The sequence below is a fragment of the Triticum urartu genome, chromosome 2A, assembly GCF_056163025.1.
Source record: "Triticum urartu cultivar PI428250 chromosome 2A, HENAU_Tu73, whole genome shotgun sequence".
Lineage (NCBI taxonomy): Eukaryota > Viridiplantae > Streptophyta > Magnoliopsida > Poales > Poaceae > Triticum > Triticum urartu.
The window spans coordinates 34,528,194-34,555,271 of NC_141874.1; the positions used below are offsets into that span (position 1 = coordinate 34,528,194).

Here is a 27,078-nt window from a genome sequence, read left to right on the forward strand (position 1 = left end):
TGGCGAAGCCCTGCCGAGATCACCGTTGCTTCCACCACCACGCCGTCGTGCTGCTGGATCTTCATCAACCTCTCCTTCCCCTTTGCTGGATCAAGTTGGAGGAGTCGTCTTCCCAACCGTACGTGTGTTGAACGCGAAGGTGCCGTTCGTTCGGCACTTGGTCATCGGTGATTTGGATCATGTCGAGTACGACTCCATCATCCCCATTCTCTTGAACGCTTCCGTGCACGATCTACAAGGGTATGTAGATGCACTCCTCTCTCCCTCGTTGCTAGATGAATCCATAGATTGATCTTGGTGATGCATAGAAAATTTTAAAATTCTGCTACGTTCCCCAACAGTGGCATCATGAGCTAGGTCTATGCATAGTTACTATGCACGAGTAGAACACAAAGCAGTTGTGGGCGTCGATATTGTCAATTTGCTTGCCGTTACTAGTCTTATCTTGATTCGGCGGCATCGTGGGATGAAGCGGCCCGGACCGACCTTACACGTACGCTTACGTGAGACTGGTTCCACCGACTGACATGCACTAGTTACATAAGGTGGCTGGCGGGTGTCTGTCTCTCCCACTTTAGTCGGATCGGATTCGATGAACAGGGTCCGTGTGAAGGGTAAATAGAAATTGGCAATTCACGTTGTGGTTTTGGCGTAGGTAAGAAACGTTCTTGCTAGAAACCTATAGCAGCCACGTAAAAACTTGCAACAATAATTAGAGGACGTCTAACTTGTTTTTGCAGCAAGTGTTTTGTGATGTGATATGGCAAAAGGATGTGATGAATGATATATGTGATGTATGAGATGAGTATGACAACCGGCAGGAGCCATAGGAGTTGTCTTTATTTATTTATGACCTGCATGTCAACATAAACGTCATGTAATTACTTTACTTTATTGCTAAAGCGTTAGCCATAGTAGTAGAAGTAATAGAAGACGAGACAACTTCAAGAAGACACGATGATGGAGATCATGATGACGGAGATCATGGTGTCATGCCGGTGACAACGATGATCATGGAGCCCCGAAGATGGAGATCAAAAGGAGCAAATGATATTGGCCATATCATGTCACTATTTGATTGCATGTGATGTTTATCATGTTTTACATCTTATTTGCTTAGAACGACGGTAGCTTAAATAAGATGATCCCTCGTAATAATTTCAAGAAAGTGTTCCCCCTAACTGTGCACCGTTGTGAAGGTTCGTTGTTTCGAAGCACCACGTGATGATCGGGTGTGATAGATTCTAACGTTCGAATACAATGGGTGTAAGCCAGATTTACACACGCAATACACTTAGGTTGACTTGACGAGCCTAGCATGTACAGACATGGCCTCGGAACACGAAAGACCGAAAGGTCGAGCATGAGTCATATAGGAGATACGATCAACACGAAGATGTTCACCGATGCTGGCTAGTCCGTCTCACGTGATGATCGGACGCGGCCTAGTTAACTCGGATCATGTTTCACTAAGATGACTGGAGGGATGTCTATCTGAGTGGGAGTTCATTGAGTAATTTGATTAGATGAACTTAATTATCATGAACTTAGTCTAAAATCTTTACAATATGTCTTGGAGATCAAATGGCCCACGTTGTCCTCAACTTCAATGCATTCCTAGAGAAAACCAAGCTGAAAGACGATGGCAGCAACTATACGGACTGGGTCCGGAACCTGAGGATCATCCTCATAGCTGCCAAGAAAGATTATGTCCTAGAAGCACCGCTAGCTGATGCACTTGTCCCGGAGAACCAAGACGTTCTGAACGCTTGGCAGTCACGTGCTGATGATTACTCCCTCGTTTAGTGCGGCATGCTTTACAGCTTAGAAACGGGGCTCCAAAAGCGTTTTGAGAGACACGGAGCGTATGAGATGTTCGAAGAGCTGAAAATGGTTTTTCAAGCTCATGAAGTCTCCGACAAGTTCTTCAGCTATAAGATGGAGGAAAATAGTTCTGTCAGTAAGCACATACTCAGAATGTTTGGGTTGCATAACTGCTTGACTCAGCTGGGAGTTAATCTCCCGGATGACGCGGTCATTGACAGAATCCTTCAGTCGCTTCCACCGAGCTACAAGAGCTTTGTGATGAACTTTAATATGAAGGGGATGGAAAAGACCATTCCTGAGGTGTATTCAATGCTGAAATCAGCAAAGGTGGAAATCAAAAAGGAACATCAAGTGTTGATGGTGAATAAAACCACTAAGTTCAAGAAAGGCAAGGGTAAGAAGAACTTCAAGAAGGACGGCAAGGGAGTTGCCGCGCCCGGTAAGCAAGCTGCCGGGAAGAAGCCAAAGAATGGACCCAAGCCCGAGACTGAGTGTTTTTATTGCAAGGGAAGTGGTCACTAGAAGCGGAACTTCCCCAAATACTTAGCGGACAAGAAGGCCGGCAACACTAAACGTATATGTGATATACATGTAATTGATGTGTACCTTACCAGTACTTGTAGTAGCTCCTAGGTATTTGATACCGGTGCGGTTGCTCACATTTGTAACTCAAAGCAGGAGCTGCGGAATAAGCGGAGACTGGCGAAGGACGAGGTGACGATGTGCGTCGGGAATGGTTCCAAGGTCGATGTAATCGTCGTCGGCATGCTGCCTCTACATTTACCTACGGGATTAGTTTTAAACCTCAATAATTGTTATTTAGTGCCAGCTTTGAGCATGAACATTGTATCAGGATCTCGTTTAATTCGAGATGGCTACTCATTTAAATCCGAGAATAATGGTTGTTCTATTTATATGAGAGATATGTTTTATGGTCATGCTCCGATGGTGAATGGTTTATTCTTAATGAATCTTGAGCGTAATGCTACACATATTCAGAGTGTGAATACCAAAAGATGTAAGGTTGATAATGATAGTCCCACATACTTGTGGCACTGCCGCCTTGGTCACATAGGTGTCAAACGCATGAAGAAGCTCCATGCAGATGGACTTTTAGAGTCTCTTGATTACGAATCATTTGACATGTGCGAACCATGCCTCATGGGTAAAATGACCAAGACTCCGTTCTCAGGAACAATGGAGCGAGCAACCAACTTATTAGAAATCATACATACTGATGTGTGCGGTCCAATGAGTGTTGAGGCTCGCGGTGGCTATCGTTATGTTCTCACCCTCACTGATGACTTGAGTAGATATGGGTATGTGTACTTAATGAAACACAAGTCTGAGACCTTTGAAAAGTTCAAGGAATTTCAGAGTGAGGTTGAGAATCAATGTGACAAGAAAATCAAGTTCTTGCAATCAGATCGTGGGGAAGAATACTTGAGTCACGAATTTGGCACACACTTAATAAAATGTGGAATAGTTTCACAACTCACGCCGCCTGGAACACCTCAGCGTAATGGTGTGTCCGAACGTCGTAATCGCACTCTATTGGATATGGTGCGATCTATGATGTCTCTTACCGATTTACCACTGTCATTTTGGGGCTATGCTTTAGAGACTGCCGCATTCACTTTAAATAGGGCTTCGTCGAAATCCATTGAGACGACACCGTATGAATTATGGTTTGGGAAGAAACCTAAGCTATCGTTTCTAAAAGTTTGGGGATGCGATGCTTATGTCAAGAAACTTCAACCTGAAAAGCTCGAACCCATGTCGGAAAAATGTGTCTTCATAGGATACCCTAAAGAAACTGTTGGGTATACCTTCTACCTCAGATCCGAAGGCAAGATCTTTGTTGCCAAGAATGGGTCCTTTATAGAGAAAGGGTTTCTCTCGAAAGAAATAAGTGGGAGGAAAGTAGAACTTGATGAAGTATTACCTCTTGAACCGGTAAGTGGCGCAACTCAAGAAAATGTTCCTGAGGTGCCTGCACAGACTAGAGAGGAAGTTAATGATGATGATCATGAAACTTCAGATCAAGTTACTACTGAACTTCGTAGGTCCACGAGGACACGTTCCGCACCAGAGTGGTACGGCAACCCTGTCGTGGAAATCATGTTGTTAGACAACGGTGAACCTTCGAACTATGAAGAAGCGATGGCGGGCCCGGATTCCGACAAATGGCTGGAAGCCATGAAATCCGAGATAGGATCCATGTATGAAAACGAAGTGTGGGCTTTGACTGACTTGCCCGTTGATCGGCGAGCCGTAGAAAATAAATGGATCTTTAAGAAGAAGACAGACGCGGATGGTAATGTGACCATCTATAAAGCTCGGCTTGTCGCTAAGGGTTATCGACAAGTTCATGGGTTGACTACGATGAGACTTTCTCACCCGTAGCGAAGCTGAAGTCTGTCCGAATCATGTTAGCAATTGCCGCATTCTATGATTATGAGATATGGCAAATGGATGTCAAAACGGCATTCCTTAATGGTTTCCTTAAGGAAGAATTGTATATGATGCAGCCGGAAGGTTTTGTCGATCCTAAGAATGCTGACAAGGTGTGCAAGCTCCAACGCTCGATTTATGGGCTGGTGCAAGCATCTCAGAGTTGGAACATTCGTTTTTTGATGAGATGATCAAATCGTTTGGGTTTATGCAGACTTATGGAGAAGCCTGCATTTACAAGAAACTGAGTGGGAGCTCTGTAGCATTTCTCATATTGTATGTGGATGACATACTGTTGATGGGAAATGATATAGAATTCTTGGAAAGCATAAAGGCCTACATGAACAAGTGTTTTTCAATGAAGGACCTTGTAGAAGCTGCTTATATATTAGGCATCAAGATCTATAGAGATAGATCGAGACGCCTCATTGGTCTTTCACAGAGTACGCACCTTGACAAGATATTGAAGAAGTTCAAAATATATCAGTCAAAGAAGGGGTTATTGCCTGTATTGCAAGGTACGAGATTGAGCACGACTCAATGCCCGACCACGGCAGAAGATAGAGAAAAGATGAGTGTAGTCCCCTATGCCTCGGCCATAGGGTCTATCATGTATGCTATGCTGTGTACCAGACCTGATGTAAACCTTGCCGTAAGTTTGGTAGGAAGGTACCAAAGTAATCCCGGCATGGAACACTGGACAGCGGTCAAGAATATCCTGAAGTACCTGAAAAGGACTAAGGACATGTTTCTCGTGTATGGAGGTGACGAAGAGCTCGTCGTAAAGGGTTACTTCGATGCTAGCTTCGACACAGATCTGGATGACTCTAAGTCACAAATCGGATACGTGTATATTTTGAATGGTGGGGCAGTAAGCTGGTGTAGTTGCAAGCAAAGCGTTGTGGCGGGAGCTATTTCATACCCATTGTGTCGGGCCCGATGACTCTCTTCTATGACAACACTGGAGCTATTTCCCTTGCCAAGGAGCCTAGGTTTCACAGGAAGACCAGGCATATCAAGCGTTGCTTCAACTCCATTTGTGAAAGTGTTCAAAATGGAGACATAGAGATTTGTAAAGTACACATGGACCTGAATGTGGCAGATCCGTACTAAACCTCTCCCTAGAGCAAAACATGATCAACACCAGAACTGCATGGGTGTTCGATTCATCACAATGTAACTAGAATATTGACTCTAGTGCAAGTGGGAGACTGTTGGAAATATGCCCTAGAGGCAATAATAAAATGGTTATTGTTATATTTCTTTGTTCATGATAATTGTCTATTGTTCATGCTATAATTGTGTTATCCGGAAATCGTAATACATGTGTGAATACATAGACCACAACACGTCCCTAGTGAGCCTCTAGTTGACTAGCTCGTTGATCAAAAGATAGTCATGGTTTCCTGACGATGGACATTTGATGTCATTGATAACGGGATCACATCATTAGGAGAATGATGTGATGGACAAGACCCAATCCTAAGCTTAGCTCAAAGATCGTGTAGTTCGTTTGTTGTAGCTTTTCTGAATGTCAAGTATCATTTCCTTAGACCATGAGATTGTGCAACTCATGGATACCGTAGGAGTGCCTTGGGTGTGCCAAACGTCACAACGTAACTGAGTGACTATAAAGGTACATTACAGGTATCTCCGAAAGTGTCTGTTGGGTTGGAACGAATCGAGACTGGGATTTGCCACTCCGTATGACGGAGAGGTATCTCTGGGCCCACTCGGTAATGCATCATCATAATGAGCTCAATGTGACCAAGTGGTTGATCACGGGATCATGCATTATGGCACGAGTAAAGTGACTTGCCGGTAACGAGATTGAACTAGGTATTGGGATACCGACGATCGAGTCCCGGCAAGTAACGTACCGATTGACAAAGGGAATTGTATACGGATTGATTAAATCCTCGACATCGTGGTTCATCCGATGAGATCATTGTGGAGCATGTGGGAGCCAACATGGGTATCTAGATCCCGCTGTTGGTTATTGACCGGAGAGGCGTCTCGGTCATGTCTGCATGTCTCCCGAACCCGTAGGGTCTACACACTTAAGGTTCGGCGACGCTAGGGTTGTAGAGATATTAGCATACGGTAACCCGAAAGTTTTTCGGAGTCCCGGATGAGATCCCGGACATCACGAGGAGTTCCGGAATGGTCCGGAGGTGAAGATTTATATATAGGAAGTCAAGTTTCGGCCATCGGGAAAATTTCGGGGGTAATCGGTATTGTACCGGGACCACCGGAAGGGTCCCGGGGGTCCACCGGGTGGGGCCACCTATCCCGGAGGTCCCCATGGGCTGAAGTAGGAGGGGAACCAGCCCCTAGTGGGCTGGTGCGCCCCCCTTGGGCCTCCTCCTGCCCCTAGGGTTGGGAACCCTAGGGGTGGGGGCGCCACCCTTGCCTTGGGGGGCAAGGCACCCCCTTGGCCGCCGCCCCCCCTAGGAGATTGGATCTCCTAGGGCTGGCGCCCCCCCTAGGCACCCTATATATAGTGGGGGAGGGAGGGAGGGCAGCCGCACCCAAGCCCCTGGCCTCTCCCTCTCCCTCCCGTGACACTCCTCCGTCTCCCTGCGCTTGGCGAAGCCCTGCCGAGATCACTGTTGCTTCCACCACCACGCCGTCGTGCTGCTGGATCTTCATCAACCTCTCCTTCACCTTGCTGGATCAAGTTGGAGGAGACGTCTTCCCAACCGTACGTGTGTTGAACGCGGAGGTGCCGTCCGCTCGGCAATTGGTCATCGGTGATTTGGATCACGTCGAGTACGACTCCATCAACCCCGTTCTCTTAAACGCTTCCGCGCGCGATCTACAAGGGTATGTAAATGCACTTCTCTCTCCCTCATTTCTAGATGACTCCATAGATTGATCTTGGTGATGTGTAGAAAATTTTAAAATTCTGCTACGTTCCCCAACACTTTTATCACGATTAAAACTTTGGCCCAAAGCCTCTCCATAAATCCTGAGAATCTCATTGAGTCTGAGAGAACTTGGATTACTTGCATTGATGAAAATCAAACTATCATCCGCAAATAATAAATGTGTGACCCATGGTGATCTATAACTCACCCTCAAACCCCTATCTATGGTTACTCTACTGTAATATTTTAACAGCGAGGAAAAGCCTTCCGCACATAGCAAAAAAAGGAATGGTGAAAGTGGATCACCTTTCGGAAACCTCTGGATGGTGTGAAGTATGGTAAAAGTTCACCGTTGACACGCACCGAGAAGCGCACCGAGGTGACGCACTTCATTATCAATCTAACAAAGCTCATACAGAAGCCAAGCCGAGCTAGTATAGCTTTGAGATAATACCACTCAACGCAGTCATATGCTTTCATCATATCGAGCTTGACCGCGCATGAATAATTCTTGCCCTTCTTCCTCCGCCTCATCGTATGTACACTTTCATACACACCTAGCACATTGTCAGTAATGAGGCGTCCGGGAACGAAAGCACTTTGCTCTTCACTTATAACCTCATCCATAATAGATCTCAAGCGATTGGTGATTGCCTTAGCAGCAATCTTATACAAAACTGGGCACAATGCAATAGGACGGTATTGCGAAATTCATTGGGGGTGTCTGACCTTGGGGATGAGGGTAATAGAACTGTCATTCAGTCCCGATGGCAGCTCCCCCGCCCCCCATTGAGAAAATCAAGCACTGTCCTCGGTTACGTCATTACCAAGTAGATCCCAATGACGCTGATAAAAACCCGCAGTAAAACCATCAACACCGGGTGCCTTCGAAGGAGCCATTTGAAACAGCGCCACTTTGACTTCCTCCGGGGTATAGGGTTTGGCTAGTTCTATGTTCATCGCTTGTGTCACTTTGACTGGCACATGTGATAACAACAGCTGGGGATCCGCAAAACCCTGTGATTCATAAAGTTGCTGATAGAAGGTCTGCACCTCCACCTTATCCTCATCTCCACTAGGACACACCATGCCATCAGCTCAGCGAAGATCTGAGATCTTATTCATACGTTGGCGTTGAGCTGCTTGCGCCTGGAAATATGATGTGTTGCGATCACCCTCTCGGAGCCACTGAACTCTCGAACGTTGCCGAGTCCAAATCTCCTCTTGATGCAAGGCCTCCTTCAGTTTTTTAACAATGCTTTTCTCCTCATCTGAAGGCCCAGTACCTATAGCCTGACACCGAACACGGTTCAGACGTTGTTGGAGTTGTCTGACAGTACGTGCCGGACACCCAAACTCCTTCAAACTGCACGGCTCTAGGGTTGTCTGCAAAGTACCAAACGCCGATGCAATGCCTTGGAGGCCCAGAGTCCGTGGTATGCCCCGCCATGTCACCTCAACTAGGCGGTCATAATCTGTATGAGTCTACCAGACGTTTTCATAACGGAATTGTTTCTTCGCCCTAGGCCGATCCGGCAGTACCTCTTTCATTTCTGCTATCACAAAACAGTGGTCAGACTCAACTGAAGGAAGATGTCAAACTCGTATGTGATGAAAAAACTACCGACATTCGTCGTTTGCGAAAGCTCGATCTAGCCGTGCCTTGACATTTGCTTCTCCCATTTGATGATTATCCCATGTGTAGGCTGAGCCAGACCAGCCTAGATCTTGGAAACAAATTTCATCCACAACCTCCCTGAATGATTTCATGTGAGTTTCAGACCGTGCCTCTCTTCTGAAGTGCTCACATGCATACAAAGTTTCATTAAAATCTCCCATGCACAACCAGGCACTATGGGGTATATTATGCAAAGTACGCAAGAACCACCAACTGTGATGTCTCTCTTCCACTCGCGGTGCTCTGTAAAAACCAGTTAAACGCCAAACATAAGTGTTTTGATTATTGCTATGAACCAGTACATCAATATGATTCTTACTGAAATTTTTCAGATCAACAGTCACATCTCTGGACCAAAAAAGACATATGCCGCCACTAAGGCCAACACTGTCAACTGCAAAACTGCCTTCAAAACCAAGCGTAAACTTCAGATCCTCAACTCTTTTTGCTTTGATTTTAGTTTCCATTACAAAGAGAAGGGAGGGGCCTTCAAGCTTCACGATACTGCGAAGCTCCTGAACTGCCTCAGGGTTCCCAAGCCCCCAGCAGTTCCAGCTTAAAACACTAATTGTGACCGGCAGGACCGCGACGCGGTCTCTGCCGAGTTATCTGGTGTAGGCTTTTTCTTCTTTGGTTCATGAGCAAAGTTATCTCCCTGTGTATCGTTGCTAGCTGTGGTTGGGTCCTTGATGCTTGCACCTGCGTCCCCAACTGGATCGCCCAAACTCCCATCTGTAAGCAACAAGGGTTTAGCCACGGATTTGTAAACTTGATGAGAAGCATCTTTTCGCTTCGGTGGCTGCATGTTCTTCATAGGAGATGTCACTTCCTCCCCAGGTTCCTTGTTTGTACTAGAATTCTTTGTGGTTGGCTTGCTGTTAGACTTTGGTTCCTTGGAGGAATTGTCACTGGCCGCCGACTTCTTTGCATCATCCGACGCACGGAGTTTAGAGCCAAACGGCAGCTCACCCTTGTCATGGCGTGAGCCCAGAGTAGCACAATAGAGCTCTGAATGCCCTAATCTACCACAGGAGAAACAGAAATAGGGCAACTGTTCATATTGAATGTCATACAAGTCCGTCTTCTTTCTCCTGGCAGAATCGATCAAAATCCACCTTCTCAAAGGCTTGTCTACCTCAATTGATATCCTTGCTCGCAGAAAACCAGCATTATGATCAAACTTGACAAACTGGGCGTTTTTATCAATCTGCTTAGCGATCGACATCCACCACACCTCATCCCTTAGGTTATATGGTAGATCCATAACCCTAGCCCAAATCTGCAGACGATCGAACTGGACCTCATCAGGCAGCATACATTCGTCAAACTCAGCCATCACCACGGCGTTCGTACTAATATGCCATGGCGAGCCGCCCCACACCCGATCTTTGTCCCTCTGATTCTCAAATTCTGCTACAAACACGTTCACGCCCGCTGATCTAAACTTCAAACCACGCGGGTTGCCCCATTACGGCCGAAGCGCATTAGCGATGGTTTGGATGTGTAGATGGTTCCGGTGGAGCACCTTCCCGGCCAACAGCCAGTTCGCCGGCCTCCCCTCGACGCGATCGTCGAGGATCAGAGGAGTAGCCTCCTCCTCGGATATGTCAAGTTCCCCCAAGGCCTCCTCGGGTTTCCTTCTGGTGGCGCAGCCCGCCTAGGGATCGCTCCCCTCCCCCGAGCCCGCGGCGCTAGGTGCAGCCATGAGCCCGGAGCACTAGCCTCTTCCTCTTTCTCTTGCACCGGCAACGAGTCGTTGGGCAAAGTCGACTCCACGTCAAACCCTAATCGCCGCCAGGGGTTTTAGGGTTTGGGGAAATCTTGTAATTACTGTCAGCACCCTGTCTTCTGCTCTCGTAGTCCCATCTACGCCCTATGTTGTACGTAGATCGCTGCGGCCTTGTACCCTTTTCACTCTTTCTTTATATCAATGGAATGATACGCCTCCACGTATTCGTGAAAAGAAAAGTAAAGACCGAACAAGCACAAAGTCCATTTACTCCCTTCCCTAGTGACTAAGAGCAAAATGCAAGCCGGGATGTCAGGAAGGAAATTTCATGGCTGAGAATCCGATGTTGAGAAACTAAGACAACTCTTGTCAAACAGTATATTATTATCAGGCAGGCTATTCATTATCTTAGCACACAATTACTTGATTCTTTTGTACTCTCTTCGTTTTAATTTACTCCGCAAATTAGATTTGTCTGAAGTCAAATTTTATATACTTTCAACAAGTTTGTAGAAAATATATTAACATATACACCACCAAATGTATGTCATTAGATTCATCATTGCATATATTGTCACATCATATAAATTTGTTACTGTAAATGTTCATATTGTTTTACACAAACTTGATCAAACTTTATAAAGTTTGACTTCATTCAAAACTTGTATTCAGAGTAAATAAAAACGGGGAGTACATACTGCATGTCACCTCCACAGTCTTCTTCAGATGCAGACTCCTGGAGTAAACAAGCAGGTTGTTGTTTCATTAATAAATCTCTTAAATGGCTTCTCGTAAGATGTAGACTTCTGAAAACAAATAGGCAGCAATCACTATCAGATGTGCACTACGCGTACTTCCTAGTCCCTGTGCACTTAAATTTTATAACATCTGGCCGGACACCACACTCCACGGCAACGCACAAGCCCTTTTCCACAAAAAACTTCCTACAAGCACCGTATCTCTATACCTCCTATTTTAACATGTGCATGACATTATATATACCACAAACTTCCATTCAACAAACCAAACCAAAGCAGAGTACACAGTACTAGAAGAAAGGCATTTGGGTGCATAATTGAAGATGGCCATCCACAGGGCTTTGCTCCTTGCCATCCTGGCTTGCATCTGCCTATGCGGAACTGTCATTGCAACTCGTGAGCTGAACAATGAATTATCGATGGTGATGAAGCATGAGAAATGGATGGCGCAGTACGGCCGCGTGTACAAGGACGCCACAGAGAAGACGCGCCGGTTCAAGGTTTTCAAAGCCAGCGTTGAATTCATTGAAAGTTCAATGCCCAGACTCACAAGTTCTGGCTCGGCGTCAACCAATTCGCTGATATCACCAATGATGAGTTCAGGACAACCAACACAAACAAGGGGTTCAAAGAAAACTCCATGAGAGTTCTTTCTTCAGGATTCAAGTATGAGAATTTGTGTTTTGATGCCCTTCCAGAAACGATGGACTGGAGGGCCAAGGGAGCTGTCACCCCTATCAAGAATCAATGCTAGTGCGGTAAGTCATAACACATTGTGATGGATTGCTTATACATGGTAATATTTTCTAGGATGATACTATAACAACACAATTACTTCTAGGCTATTGCTGGGCATTTTCTGTTGTTGCCGCGACAGAGGGTATTGTAAAACTGAAAACACACAAGTTAATCTCACTGTCGGAGCAAGAGTTGGTTGACTGTGATGTTCATGGTGAAGATCAAGGCTGCGAGGGAGGACTCATGGATGATGCCTTGAAATTTATTATCAAGAACTGAGGACTTACCATGGAGTCCAGCTACACATATAATGCAACTGATGGGAAGTGCAAGGCTGGATCCAATAGTGCTGCATGGCAAGTGCAAGGCAACCAGCACCGGCTTTGAGGATGTGCCTGCCAATAATGAGGGTGCCCTTGTGATGGCAGTTGCAAACCAACCAGTGTCTGTAGCTGTCGACGAAGACGACATGACATTCCAATTCTACTCTGGTGAGGTGATGACTTGCTCATGCGGCACTGATTTGGACCATGGAATTGCAGCCATTGGATATGGAAAGACTAGTGATGGCACAAGTTATTGGTTAATGAAGAATTCATGGGGCACAACTTGGGGCGAAGATGGGTAATTGAGAATGCAGATGGACATTGCAGACAAGAAGGGCATGTGTGGTCTTGCCACGGAGCCTTCGTACCCCACCAAATAAGAAGATCACCAAATTGCACCCAATCATACATATGCACAGTTCTCAAAACACTAAGGTCCCCAAGTAGAATGCATAGTTCATATGTGTCCGTGTACAATAATGCATCTTATGTCTGTACATTGTTATAGTTTGTAATTTAATACCATGTGTGATACATTGTGTTTTAACAATTGATAGAGAATTATGTAGATATATATTCCATGAAGCTTTCAAATGGCTAAAATATTTCAATGTGTGTGTGATTTCTAAATAGTGTCCTCGGGTATTTATAAGAATGTAATGTCTTAATAGACTAGGAGGCATCCTACTAGTGATTTATATCACGAGAGCATACAACATGCAATATTTCAAAGGAATCAATCCATTCCAACTAGATTATGAGAAAACTCCACTTCCAAGAATAGCGTAACACACGATACCTTATGATGAGGTCATAGGCAAGACGTAGGGAATATGATTATGTTATCTTAAATTATGATGTTCATCGATATTGTGTTTTAATCTTTCATGTGTCTTTTTGTGTACATGATCAATTGAAACATCTATGGGTTTTTATTCATATACATTTAGGCATTCAGCTTCAACTCAAAGTTACAGAACTCCTAATTGTGCACCAATAAAAATATGTATCCGATGAAAATTTAGGATGAACAAAGAATCATCTTCTTACATTAATATACTAGTATGCACGCACGTGGACGTCAACATAAGTGTTTTTGGTGATAGAAAAAAGCATTAGGCTATGCTGCAAAAAGGAAATGCAAAATAATACGTTCTATGTCTGAATGCATTGAGGAATATTATTGTTGTAAAAAGAAATATTAGAAGTGTGTAATTCCTATTGATTGGTGACAGAATTGTAAAACACAAAGGAAAATAACCAGCAGGCTAAGATTCATTAATTGTTTAATTTAGATTTCTTCTCTCTCTTGTCCTCTTTCTAGACCGATCCCAAGCCACTCAGCACGTCGCTGCTGAACACAGCATGGCCTGAGCGGCATGCACTTCGTAAAACACAATGGTTCTAAAATACATTGGAAGCAGCTGATAGGTACTGTTCATGAGAATCCCATTGCTTTCAACCGTTAGATTGAGGATATCAACAATCAAGATCGATGCTCTCGACACATTCAAAACTCATACAATATATATTGGTATAGATTATAGGGAACTGTTTTATTGTGTGGAACACTAAGAATACACATAGACTAATAAAGTGAAAGTTGCTATGACAATACTTTTATAGACTCCATATAATTTATTCAAATTGATTCTATAACTTGTAATCAATTGTTCACATATTGTTAGTACATCAGAAATTGAACATCCTTCTAAATGGTCAGAAGACACTCTACTTACAAATTAAAATGTCATTCACTCTAAAAGAATTGTAGCATTGGAGTGAATGCCTAATTTCATAACTTGAAGTAAAAAATGCATTGCTATGACTTCAAGTTGAAGTATACTTCGCAGCAAAGTCAGCAATATGCTTATCTGAGCTTCCTCCTTCCTGCATTGCATCCTTGGCCTTTTGCATCCACTTTGCAGCATTTCTTTTGTACTCATCCTTTCTATCTCCGTCCATCACCTATCTAATGCACCTCTCGACCTCCATCCTCTTTAGCCATCCGTTATCGCCCTTCCGCACTCGCACACCCATGCCCCACACAGTCTCCACATACTTTGAGATGGTGGGTTGGTCAGCCCAATGTGGGATTCCCACAAGAGGAACACCACTAACAATTGCCTCCAATGTGGAGTTCCATCCGCAGTGGGTAACAAAACAACCTACATGTATGTTCATAAATTTAGATCTAAAGTGTTGTCATTTTTGTTTACTTTGTAAAGCATTTATATATTCTTGTCCATAGAAAGTAAAAGAAATGTAATGTGTGTAACCATACCGATAGCCTTGTGTGACAAAACTTCTAGTTGGGGGCACCACGCAACAATTAATCCACTGTTCTCACATTTCTCCTTGAGTTCTTCAGATAACTTGTGTGCCTCATTGGATCTGACAACCCAAACAAAAGGTTTGCCAGAATTGCATAGTCCACTGCCAAGCTCCTCCAATTGGGTTGCATCGTAGTTAGAGACAGTACCATAGGATACAAGCACAACGGAGGAAATGCTATGCTTGTCTAACCAATCCATACAGGATGCACCCTCACTGAACAAGTTGAAACCATAAGACTTGTTGGATGGTAGGCGATTATCATCAAGATAGTATGATGGCAAAGTTGGACCTATCATATTCGCTCTCCATGTTAACTCCATGTACTCTGCCTCCTGCTCAGTTGGCAAAATTTCAAATATCAAATTCTTTCTGAAATGGACTAAATATAATCAAGCATAGAAACGTCATATTGACAGGACCGTTCGTTCCTACCCGTATGAATCATCACATCATCAATCTGATGTGACATAACAAATAATGGAGCGTCGAACACTTGTATGTTTAGTTGATGTGCTGGTAGCATATATATGAGGCCCTTATGCCACCTCCAATAATTTACACTGGATTTGTCATTTTGCACCATCCTTGCGTTAGAAATGTGGAACAGAAGATTATAGAAACGTAATAGATGTGTCCTCCTTACACACCCTGTCATAGCTCTCTCCATGAGAAATGAAAATTTATGTGTCTACGATGCTTGTGTAGCGCATTACTCCTCTTAAATGAAAAATGAAAAAAGAAATATGCTAATTGATAAAAGCAATGTCTCTTGTTAAGATATTTAGCACTGATAAATGCACTAAAAATACATATAAATTAATACATTTCAAATGTATTAAGGAAGCAATTTTACCATCTAGTTTTCTAGCATCTGAAAATGAAAATACACAACTAAAATTAGAATGCTCTGCTCTCATCAGTGCCGAATGCGTAAGATTAATTCCTAACGACCTCTTTAAGTCACGTGGTCTCTTTCTTGTTGCAAAACTTATTAGATAACTAGAGCAGAGCTGACCAGTCTCAAAGTATGGCGTACCTTTGGCTCGATGTCGTGGAAAGAGTTGACGAGCACGTCGTCGGCGTCCTCCAGCCCGTCGAACTGCCCAATCGACGTCTTTGTGAGCACCGGCTGCGACTCCGGTGCGACCGCGAACGGCGGCATGTCCTCCGGCCCAAGCTCCACGCCCAGCGCTCCTCTCGCGAGCAGCGCATGCCCGTCCGTCGCCGGCAGCGCCAGTCGCCCCGCCCAGAGCTCCCCATACACGATGTCCACTGCGCACGGCTGGGAGAAGAAGGCCGCGGTGGCCACGCCGGCCGCCCGCGCCACCCGCAGCGCCCACGCAAGATGAGGGTCGTAAACCAGCACGCGCACTGGCCGCCCAGCGCACGCCTCCGACAGGAGGAGCTCCCGCAGCGTCTCGGACCCGACGGCCTCCAGTCGCGGGAAGTACTCCGCGTAGTCGGGGCACGACGCCATGCCACCAGCGTCGAAGCCGTCCGAGATGGCGGCCACACGGAACGGCGCGCCAGGGGGCGAGGTGGTGGAGAGCACGTACCGGGTGACGACGAGGGTGGGGCGGAGACCGTGGTACGCGAGGCGGCGGCCGAACTGGAGTATCGGGTTTGTGTGGCCCTGCGCCCCCGGGAACGGGAGAAGGAGGACGCTCGGGCCGTCACCTGCTCCATGGCCGAGGATTGAGCCAGTGGTGCCCGTGGTCTCCATGTTGACAGCGTTCATTCATAGTGTTTGCTCAAAGATAAATAGGCATGGAAAGTTGGATGCAGAGTGGCGCGTAAGGTTTCTCTTGGGAATGGTCAAATTAGTTGCCACGCTCCTGTCTGTGTGTCTTGCACTGACGAGTGGAAGGAACCGGGAAGGTGGTGCGGCTGCATTCTCGACCGCATGCGTATAAAAAGTTGTACTAGTTTATTCTCTTTCCAGGATAGAGACGGAGTAATCTAATCTATCGTGTCCACACAAAAACCCAGGGGAGATATGGACATATTTGTTGTTTATTTGTCACGTATTCACGGACCCGGTTCGATGTAACCGAGGTCCACAATTCTAGGTATAAAAATTTGTCCAAAAATGGCTGTAATATGAGTAAAATTATACTGCAATTATTCACTCCATTAATATGCTAATATATGTTAGTCTCCGCAATTATCTTCCTAATCTTTTTCCCTATAATAATCTTTCCCTAATCTTTTTACCTACTAATAAAGCAGTCATTGTTTTTGGTCGTACGTCATTGGCATTTTTGCATAAAAGCCCCCGCGATTTTGGGTATTCAACCCACAGTACAATAATAAGTCAACTCCAACCGTATTGACGAGAGAAAAAACGAAATAACCCACCCGCCCGCCGATGCATCAGTCCTTCCCCACATCAGCAGTCTTTAAATTGACTATTAGTCCCACCTCGCAGCTTTGTATTGAATCCTACAAATTTATATATGTTCGAAAGTACACAATCAACAAGCCGAATAACAAAGCAGAGATGGCTGATCAAGAGAATAAGAGAGAGATCAGATAAAACGAGCCTCCCTCAAGGCCAATGCATCACCGGCGCGGACTTGCCTCACGGAAGCAGAACAGAGCCGTGGGCGCTAGATGGAGAAGTGGAGGAGTGGCGCTGGGTGGTGGTGGGGAGCCCCTCTCTCTCTGGTGGATGGCTGGGGTGACGGGGGCAGCGGGACCGGTGCGCAGTGGCGCAGAGAGGGTCTCTATCGAGCTGGACTTGGCGCTGGACGTCGCGGGTGATACTCGTGTTCGTCGTCTCCATGCCCAGACGAAGCAGGCAGCGACGAGCCGATGACGGCTCTCGACACGGTCGGAGAAGGCGGGGCGGCGCGGATCTGGTGCTGAACAGCGGCGGGAGCTTGAGCGTCGGGGTCGGAGATCCATGGCGCGGGTGTGATTCTCCCTGTATAGAAAAGATACGGGGGTGAGAGGTGAGGGAGAGATCTAGAGGGAGGGAGTTAGGGAAGGGAATGGAGAGGGGGAAGGTTAGCGGAGCAGCGGGCCGGAGTTGCAGGGGCAGTAGCCGGCCATGGCGCCGGTCGCCGGACTGGACGGGGGGAGGCGAGGAGGGGCTGCAGGCGCCGGGGGTCGAGGGGAGTTCCTTGCTCGGGCACGGTTGGTGCGGGAGGCGGCGTACGGGCGGCGGCGTTGTTGCAGCGCGGCTGGGCTGTGTATGGGCTCCTGGCATGGAGAAGTGGCGCTGGGTGTGATGGATGTGGAAAAGATAAGAATTGAGTGGTGGAAAAGGAATTGTGGGTGGGATTGAGTGCTTGTTGCTACTGCTTTTTTTTAAAACGATGTGATGTTTTTCTTCTGCTTTTATGCGTAGAGCTAGGTGTCGGTCTCTGCTTTTTCTGCGTAGAGCTAGGTGTCGATCTCTGCTAGCATAGTACAATTTACTTGGCTGCTGTTTAAGCCTGCCATATCTTAATCTTAATTATGAATACATTAGTAGTTACAGTACTTAAAAGATGTGTGACTGAAATATTGGAAAGATTTGTTTAAAAAATATTGAAAATAAATACTATTTGTTAAGGGAAAATATATTTCAGGCTCACCTATGGACTACCTGATCATCAATATATTCCTCGAGTCTTGATGTTCCTGATAGATTTGTTTAAAATAATATTGAAAATAAATACTATTTCTTAGGGGAAAAGATATTTCGGGCTCAACTATGGACTACCTGATCATCAATATATTCCTTGAGTCTTGATGTTCCTGATGCCGTTGATGAGATAGAGATGAGGGACGAACAAAGAGTTGAGAGGGTACGGCAACGCTGCATCCTGCTTGAACTGGATCTGGAGGAGGGGTTGTGTCCTATTTCGACTCTCACGTCGGCGAGAGCACTACTAGGAAAAAGGCTACTAGCAGCGCGGGTAAAATGGCTACTAGCAGCGTGGGTACCCGCGCTACTAGTATCGCGCTACAGCTAATAGTTAGTAGTAGTGCGGGTAGACCCACGCTACTACTAACTTTGTTAGTAGTAGCGTGTGTGACACCCGCGCTATTGCTATTACAGAACCGCGCTACTACTAACGTAGTAGTAGCAGCGTGCTTATAATACCAGCGCTACTAGTATCCTAAGTACTAGTAGCGCTCAATTTGTTCCCACGCTACTACTAACTATTTAGGATTTAAAAATAAATAAAATCAACCAATTTCATTTTATGCATACAATTCCAAGAAACAATAGTGATGGAAAAATGTCACTATCACACAGTTGCCATATTCCTTATTCATGATTCTACTATCACACAGTTGCCATATCTGCTACCACACAGTTTCTCATTCTACATGTCCTCACTCGAATAGTAAGAAAAATGAAAAGGAAAAATAGAGCTAATCTGCCATTGGAATGTCCTTATTCCTGAGTAATATTCAATGGAACGGTGCAATTGCACTGCAGTCTCATGGATTCACTATGCCGCTTCAACATCTCATTATCCTGTAGCGATGGAAATGAGCATCAGCAAGGCATATAGATTTTATCAATAAATGGAGAGGAAGCATAATCTCAGATGATACAGGAGACACATGGACTAAGATTCTGATACAATGCGAATATGCACTATAAGTACACATATATTTCAGTTACAAAATGATATTTAGTTAAAAAGTTACAAATAACTGAATGAAACTCAAACTAGATATTTCAGTTACAAAAAATATTTCAGCTTAGGAATGCAGTGTATAAATCAGACTAGATAGATAACACTAAGCTTAAATTTTAAATGCAGTTGAAGTACTAGCACCTACCAACTGAATATAGATTTTCCTTAGTGCATTTGCACTAGGAAACTAATCCTAACGTATCAACATTTTGATCACCATTATATCCCGTTGTGAATCCAAGGAAATCAACAGTTCTATAAGATATGGCTAGAAAACACTGGACATAACAGAAAGTAGCCACTTCTTTGTTGTGTGGAAAATTTCTCAGGATTACTTCACTATGGATTGGGTAAAGAATCAATAAGGACAGCACCCACGGTATAACTCTCACCTTCTTCTGGGTGAAGAAGAAGGTGGCCACCGGCTTGAAGTACTAGGTGACAGGCATTTCTTCAAACATGTTCCAGTGAAAGCCGGGATTTGGCGCCAATTGCCATAGTCGTCATGCGCCTGTCACAAGACAAAAAAAAAGAACTACCTTAAATTGCTATACGTTTGGTTTTCTTCCTCAAACATGAACGAACAAAAAAATGTTTGGCTGAAACAGATAATCAGCTATATGTTTCTTTCCGCTCCTAAATTGCATAAGGAAATCTTCATCTATTATTTTACTCTATGCCTACTAGCTACAACCTGTTGGATAGAAAAACACCTTCCACCATATGACTGTAGCTTGCCTAAATAACCTCAAAGTAGAAAATGCACGCTCGACACTTGTGGTACAAATTGTAAAATGAATGGTTTTGCCCTTAACCATTACTGTCTCTAAACAACACTTTTTATTCAGTACAAAATCTGTGACCTAATTAGAACTTGTTCCAATTAGTTAACATGAAAGAATCTACACTGAAAAGGCATAATCAAAGAGCTGGACTTCAGTATAGGAAGATTAAATTCCCAGTGGGGAGAGGGTGGGCAGACTGCTCATGTTGCTAACAGGCTAACTTGCACGCGACGCTGGCGGCGCCTATGCATAAGCACGGCCACGACGAGACATCGGCGGCCGAGGAGGCATCGACGGCAGGATTAAATGCAAAAGAAATGTTTATAAGGTGCTGATAACTCGTTACCAAGCTACCTGATAGCAAACTAATTCATCTAAGCACCGAGAATAACAAAAAATTAGTACGCTGTTTGGTCCAATTGGTCAAGGACCAAAATGCAGGTCAAGACCAACTATATCAACACCTATAAGAACCTCTACCTTATGCATGCCTCATATGCGACCTTACAATAATCTACTCCTATGGGTGCCCAATGCTGTAATCTTGAGAAATCACCAACAAAGTTCAGGCAACAAAAGGCAAAGAACGGAACAAACCTGCGGGAGCTTGACGGTGGTGGAGGCGGCCATGATGCAGTAGCCGAGGAGCTTGGAGACGAGCGGGAGCAGGCATTCTTTCTCCGGGATCTTGGCGTCCAACAGCGCCGAGAGGACGCAGACGAAGTTCATGCCCAGGATCTCCAGCTCCGTCATCTTCAGATTCGCCAATTTCCAAATCATCCAATACAAAAATCAGAAGAAAACAAGGCAGAGGATGCTTCAGTCAGGAGGGCGAGGGGGGATGAGGGAGGAGGGAGTTTCCACATATCCTCACGTCGATCTGCACCGGCGCCATGGCTTCCTCAGCATGGATGGAGGCCACGGCGAGCGAGGGACTGGACTGGAGGTCGAGGGACGAATCTTTCACCGGAGAGGAGCTGGTTGCCGTCGAACTAGGCGAGCGGGACGGGGACGGTGTGGGGGCGCTTGCCGAAGCAGGCGGTGCAGCGCTTGTGGGCCTGCACGCGGGGGAGGCAGCAGGTGAGGCGGGAGCAGCCCGGGCACCGGTACTTCCACGGCTGCTCCCCGCACTCCTGGCACGGGGCACCCTTCTCCCCGCTGCCGCCGGAGCCGTAGGCAGCGGTGCTGGGGGGCGGGCCCTGCGCGGGCGGCTCCCCCTCCATGGCGGGTTGGGACTTGGGAGAGGAGGAGAGGAGGTGGGAGCAGAGACGGGATTGGGGATCTGGATCAAGCGTTGAGTGTTTTTTTGAGACATGGAGTGGGATGGTTGGTGGGGTGGGAGGAGATGCAGGTGGTAGCGTGGGGTTTATAACCCGCGCTACTACTATCGACTTAGTAGTAGCGTGGGTTTATAACCCACGCTACTACTATGGCTGGTCCCGGAAGGCACGGTGAAAATCACTTAGTAGTAGCGAGGGGTAAAAACCTGCGCTAGTACTATTGGGTTATTAGTAGCGTGGTTTCCTTAAGCTCGCTACTCCTAATTAGCAGTAGCGTTTGTTTTTAAACCGCGCTACTGCTAAGATTCTGTGTATAAGGTTTTCCCTAGTAGTGGAGAGAGAGAGAGAGATGTGGTCATGGCTATGCCGATTATGTCCTTAGTCCTTCCGTGCACCACCTCTATGCATGTGGCTACTCCCCTCCGTCATATCATCTCACCCGCAACTCTGCATCTCCTATCTTGATCCTATTCGAGCCCTGATGTTGGTGTCAAGGGAAGCAACCGTGTTGGCGCAGTCGGCGTGCTCCTACTGTTGGTGGTCGTCAGTGGCGGAGCTAGACCAGGAAGACTCGAGGGGGGGGGGAGGGGGGCAAAGAGAAAAAACAATTTCTAGGGGGTGCAAAATCTCTATTTTTTCCAATCCATAAATCTCTATAAAGAATTTCTTCACTATTTTTGCCCAGTCTGGGGGGGCGACGTCACCTGCAGGGATGCATGTAGCTCCGTCAGTGGTGGTCGTGTATCAACAAAAGAGCATCAAGCATTGTAAAATCTTTACTATCTAATGGTCATCTTATCTTTGAAGTGGTCAACTAAAAATATGAATTCATGATAAGACGAGGAAGATTCTAACAGATTGAGAGATAGAGCTTGATATTTCACCATAATAGATAAACTCTAAAATATCACGCAAACCCTAAAATTTATTTCATACAGTTGCAATGCACATGCTTTTTTTGCTAAAATGTCAACTTTTATTAAAAATAAAGAAATTCCCACGTTTAACCATATTATCAACATTTATTAAAAATGGATATAAAAATTGATGCACAATGACACATGCAGCAGGTTATGCCCATTTATCCGCCCGGTGCAACACACGGGCATTTATACTAGTAATAATAAAGCAATTACTGTTTCTGATCGTACGTCATCTGCGTTTTTGCAAAAAAGTCCCTCTATTTCTTTGAAGTCAACCCGCAGTCCTATTTTCAGTGTGTTCTTGAGATAACATTCCATTTTGGCAAAAAAGCCCCTGATGTCCGGCGTGCGTTTGAGAGCACGGCGGGCACGGGAGTGAGCTCGCGGGCGCGCCTGCGGCAGGCGAGCCTGGCCGGCAAGTCCTCCTGCTGCTTGGCGAGGCCCTTGGCCTTCCTGCGGGCCGAGGCGTTGCGGAACGTGCGGCGGATCTCGGCCGCTCTGTCGTGGATCCGGCGGCGGGCGGATCGAGATGGGAGAGGCGACAACCTCCATGACAGGTCCCTCGAGGACACCAGCGTGGATCTGGCGAAGGACAGATAGAGACGAAGAGGCGACGACCACCATGGCGGGATCTGGGGCAGAGGAGTCAGGGTCTTGTGGCGGCGCTCGCCTGAGCTCCTGGCGCCGGGGAGACGTCGGGAACGGGCGAAGGACGGGGAGGCAGGTCGGAGACAGGCCGGACGATTCCCGATGACGAACGGGCGGCGGCGGTCTCCATGCTGCGGGGTCGGCTCGAAGCTCCTGCAACGGGCATGGTAGTCTTCCTGTTGAAGAAAAGAGAGAGAAGAGAGAGACAAGGGAGAGATAGAGATGGAGAGAGGAGGCGGGGCAACATCGCGGTGCAGCTGCTGCTCACCTAGGCGACGACGTCGGCAGGGCCGCCGGGGCGTGGGTCAGAGCTGAGGACCTCAGGCGTCCATGGCGGCTTCCCTGTAACAGAGAGCAAGAGAGATAGAGGAAGATGAGAGTAAACGGGAGAAACAGAGAAGGGAAGAGGGAGATGACGGGGAAAAGAAGGCAGGGGCGACGGGGCCCTGGTCGGTGGCTTCGGTCATCGGCGAAGAAGGAGCTCGGGGTCGAGGACAAGGTGGCTGCGCTCGGGAGCAGCAGATCGAGCCGTGGCACGACTATGGTGGTGATAGACGGTGTCGCGACGAAGAGGAAAGGATAACTACTAGGAGGAGAAGGAGTAGCAGGGAGGAAGGATAACGCCACAAGTGAAGTCAGAGCGGCGGCAGCATCTGTCAAGGAAGAGCGGCGGCGGAGAGAAAGGGATGGATGGATACTAGGAGGAGGAGGAGGAGGAGCAGCAGAGAACGAGGTGATGCTGTCGCCTCTCGCCTCTCCTAGTGGGCACCTGTGAGTCCATGACTATATGCTGTCAATGATAACATTCTTTATACAAAGTAATTTTTACATGTCTGCAGGCCACATGCAAATCCAATCGAAGACACCAGAAACACACACATGCAGGCTCTTTGCAGAAGAGAACCCCCTCATCTGTTTTGTACTTTTGATACATGAATTATCTGACACTGGTCAGATACTTCCTCTGTTTTCTAAAATTTGGTACACAAATTATCTGACACTAATCATAGTATCTGATAGTATGTCCCAATGTTTTGTTGAGTACTGTTTTAAAAAATACATACTTCTAAGTTTGTATTCATCCTGTACATTCATCATTCTTTGTAAACAAATAAGTTACCGTTATACATGTGAAGAAAAACTCTTCCCTCCCGTGTTTGTTCAAAACAGAGAAAAATTGCAACAACAAAAAAAACGATTTGCATGTTTATAAATTGATCTTTCTAAATAAAAAATGCAGTTTTTAATAATATCACTAGTAGAAAAAGGTTCAGACGTGAAACACATTAGTGCCGGTTTGTAAAAAAACCGGCACTAATGTGATCAATAGTGCCGGTTCGAATGGCTATGCATTAGTGCCGGTTCATAATGAACCTTTAGTACCGGTTCGTGCCACGAACTGATACTAAAGGGGTGGTGGCAAGCTGGCGTCAGGACAGGGCCCCACGAGCCCCTTTAGTGACGGTTTGTGACACAAACCGGTACTAAAGGTCTAACCTATAGTACCGGTTCGTGTCACCAACCGGCAGTACAGAGTCTTAACCTATAGTACCGGTTGAAGACACAAACCGGCACTATAGGGCAATTTTCAAACTCTACCCCCCCCCCCCCCCCGTGTATCGCCATTTCAGTTTTGAAAAAATGAAAAGAAAATGATAAAAACTTCAAAAATTAAAATCCTTCGAGAGGTAGTTATATTACTACATCTACACGTTAGGAAAATTTGAAAACTTAAATTTGGACATGTTTTGCAAAAAGTGTAGGGAAAATGTAAAACGGCTATAACTTTTGCATACGATGTTGGAAAAAAACGTATAATATATCAAAAAATTCAGCACGAAAATCTGGTCAAACTACGCCCTCTTTGCAATTTTTTAGAATCCTCAAATTCCAAAAGGAAAAAAAGATATGGTCAAATTTAAGTTTTTTTAATTTTTTTTTGTTAAATCTGGTCAAACTACTTATTCAAGAAGTATTAATATTACTACATAATTATTCAAGAATATTAGTGTTACTAAATAATTATTTCAATTTTTTGAATTTTGGTCAAATCTGGTCAAACTATGGTCAAACTATGGTCAAACTGTTGGCGAACGTAGTAATTTCAAAAAATTTCCTACGCACATGCAAGATCATGGTGATGCATAGCAACGAGAGGGGAGAGTGTGATCTACGTACCCTTATAGACCGATAGCAGAATCGTTAGCACAACGCGGTTGATGTAGTCGTATGTCTTCACGGCCCGACCGATCAAACACCGAAACTACGGCACCTCCGAGTTCTAGCACACGTTCAGCTCGATGACGATCCCCGGACTCCGATCCAGCAAAGTGTTGGGGAAGAGTTCCGTCAGCACGACGGCGTGGTGACGATCTTGATGTACTACCGTCGCAGGGCTTCGCCTAAGCACCGCTACAATATTATCGAGGATTATGGTGGAACGGGGCACCACACACGGTTAAGAATATGATCACGTGGATCAACTTGTGTGTCTAGGGGTGCCCCTGCCCCCGTATATAAAGGATCAAGGGGAGGAGGCCGGCCGGCCCCTATTGGCGCGCCAGGAGGAGTCCTCCTCCTAGTAGGAGTAGGACTCCTACTAGGAGCGGGAAAGAAGTGGGGAGGGAGAAGGAAAGGGGGGCGCCCCCCCCCCCTCTCCTAGTCCAATTCGGACCAGGGGGAGGAGGCGCGCGGCCCACCTTTGGCTGCCCCTCTCTCTCCACTAAGGCCCATATGGCCCATTACTTCTCCCGGGGGGGTTCCGGTAACCCTCCGGCTCTCCGGTTTTCTCCGAAATCACCCGGAACCCTTCCGGTGTCCGAATATAGCCGTCCAATATATCAATCTTTATGTCTCGACCATTTCGAGACTCCTCGTCATGTCCGTGGTCACATCCGGGACTCCGAAGTAACTTCAGTACATCAAAACTCATAAACTCATAATATAACTGTCATCGAAACCTTAAGCGTGCGGACCCTACGGGTTCGAGAACAATGTAGACATGACCGAGACACGTCTCCGGTCAATAACCAATAGCGGAACCTAGATGCTCATATTGGCTCCTACATATTCTACGAAGATCTTTTATCGGTCAGACCGCATAACAACATACGTTGTTCCCTTTGTCATCGGTATGTTACTTGCCCGAGATTCGATCGTCGGTATCTCAATACCTAGTTCAATCTCGTTACCGGCAAGTCTCTTTACTCATTTCGTAATACATCATCTTGCAACTAACTCATTAGTTGTAATGTTTGCAAGGCTTATGTGATGTGCATTACCGAGAGGGCCCAAAGATACCTCTCCGACAATCGGAGTGACAAATTCTAATCTCGAAATACGCCAACCCAACATTCACCTTTGGAGACACCTATAGAGCTCCTTTATAATCACTCAGTTACGTTGTGACGTTTGGTAGCACACAAAGTGTTCCTCCGGTAAACGGGAGTTGCATAATCTCATAGTCATAGGAACATGTATAAGTCATGAAGAAAGCAATAGCAACATACTAAACGATCGGGTGCTACATTTCTATGGTTAGGAAACATAACCATCTTCGATTAACGAGCTAGTCAAGTAGAGGAATACTAGTGACGTTTGGTTTGTCTATATATTCACACAAGTATTATGTTTCCGGATAATACAATTCTAGCATGAATAATAAACATTTATCATGATATAAGGAAATAAAATAATAACATTTATTATTGCTTCTAGGGCATATTTCCTTTAGTCTCCCACTTGCACTAGAGTCAATAATCTAGATTACACAGTAATGATTCTAACACCCATGGAGCTTTGGTGATGATCATGTTTTGCTCGTGGAAGAGGCTTAGTCAATGAGTCTGCTACATTCAGATCCGTATGTATCTTGCAAATCTCTATGTCTCCCACCTGGACTAGATCACGGATGGAATTGAAGCGTCTCTTGATGTGCTTGGTTCTCTTGTGAAATCTGGATTCCTTTGCCAAGGCAATTGCACCAGTATTGTCACAAAAGATTTTCATTGGACCCGATGCACTAGGTATGACACCTAGATCAGATATGAACTCCTTCATCCAAACTCCTTCGTTTGCTGCTTCTG

The 27,078-nt window shown here is 45.7% G+C and overlaps 2 protein-coding genes and 1 pseudogene across 3 annotated transcripts; 1 reads left to right on the forward strand and 2 right to left on the reverse strand.

Moving 5' to 3' along the window:
• The first annotated feature begins 11,430 nt into the window (after positions 1-11,430).
• On the forward strand, positions 11,431-12,760 carry LOC125541106 (senescence-specific cysteine protease SAG39-like; annotated as a pseudogene).
• A 1,238-nt stretch (positions 12,761-13,998) lies between these two features.
• On the reverse strand, positions 13,999-16,516 carry LOC125535955 (UDP-glucosyltransferase UGT13248). Of its 2 annotated transcripts, none has more exons than XM_048699034.2 (3): positions 15,754-16,511; positions 14,665-15,049; positions 13,999-14,548 (listed from the first exon to the last, which is right to left on the reverse strand). In XM_048699034.2, exons 1-3 carry the CDS (start codon positions 16,453-16,455, stop codon positions 14,349-14,351), a joined length of 1,287 nt encoding a protein of 428 aa, XP_048554991.2. In that variant the 5' UTR covers positions 16,456-16,511; the 3' UTR covers positions 13,999-14,348. The 2 variants fall into 2 exon arrangements, 1 of the variants encoding a protein (XP_048554991.2); XR_015615626.1 differs by lacking the exon at positions 13,999-14,548 and adding an exon at positions 15,150-15,277 and having other exon boundaries at positions 14,911-15,049; positions 15,754-16,516.
• A 1,210-nt stretch (positions 16,517-17,726) lies between these two features.
• Positions 17,727-21,051, reverse strand: LOC147983284 (uncharacterized). Its single transcript, XM_087540683.1, has 4 exons — positions 21,017-21,051; positions 20,740-20,911; positions 19,750-19,868; positions 17,727-17,940 (listed from the first exon to the last, which is right to left on the reverse strand). Exons 1-4 carry the CDS (start codon positions 21,049-21,051, stop codon positions 17,727-17,729), a joined length of 540 nt encoding a protein of 179 aa, XP_087396809.1.
• Positions 21,052-27,078: the final 6,027 nt, after the last annotated feature.

Bases quoted from the DNA above. Each gene is read 5' to 3' on its own strand.
- LOC125535955 (XM_048699034.2), bottom strand. From the start codon at position 16,455: ATGAACGCTGTCAACATGGAGACCACGGGCACCACTGGCTCAATCCTC. The intron at 15,050-15,753 runs GTACGCCATACT...CCAACTGAGCAG, and splicing joins TCCACGACATCGAGCCAAAG to GAGGCAGAGTACATGGAGTT. The intron at 14,549-14,664 runs GTATGGTTACAC...ACATACATGTAG, and splicing joins TTTGTCACACAAGGCTATCG to GTTGTTTTGTTACCCACTGC.
- LOC147983284 (XM_087540683.1), bottom strand. From the start codon at position 21,051: ATGCTGAGGAAGCCATGGCGCCGGTGCAGATCGAC. The intron at 19,869-20,739 runs GTTTGTTCCGTT...GTCTTGTGACAG, and splicing joins CCACCGTCAAGCTCCCGCAG to GCGCATGACGACTATGGCAA. The intron at 17,941-19,749 runs GTGAGAGTTATA...CATCACACCCAG, and splicing joins TCTTCTTCACCCAGAAGAAG to CGCCACTTCTCCATGCCAGG.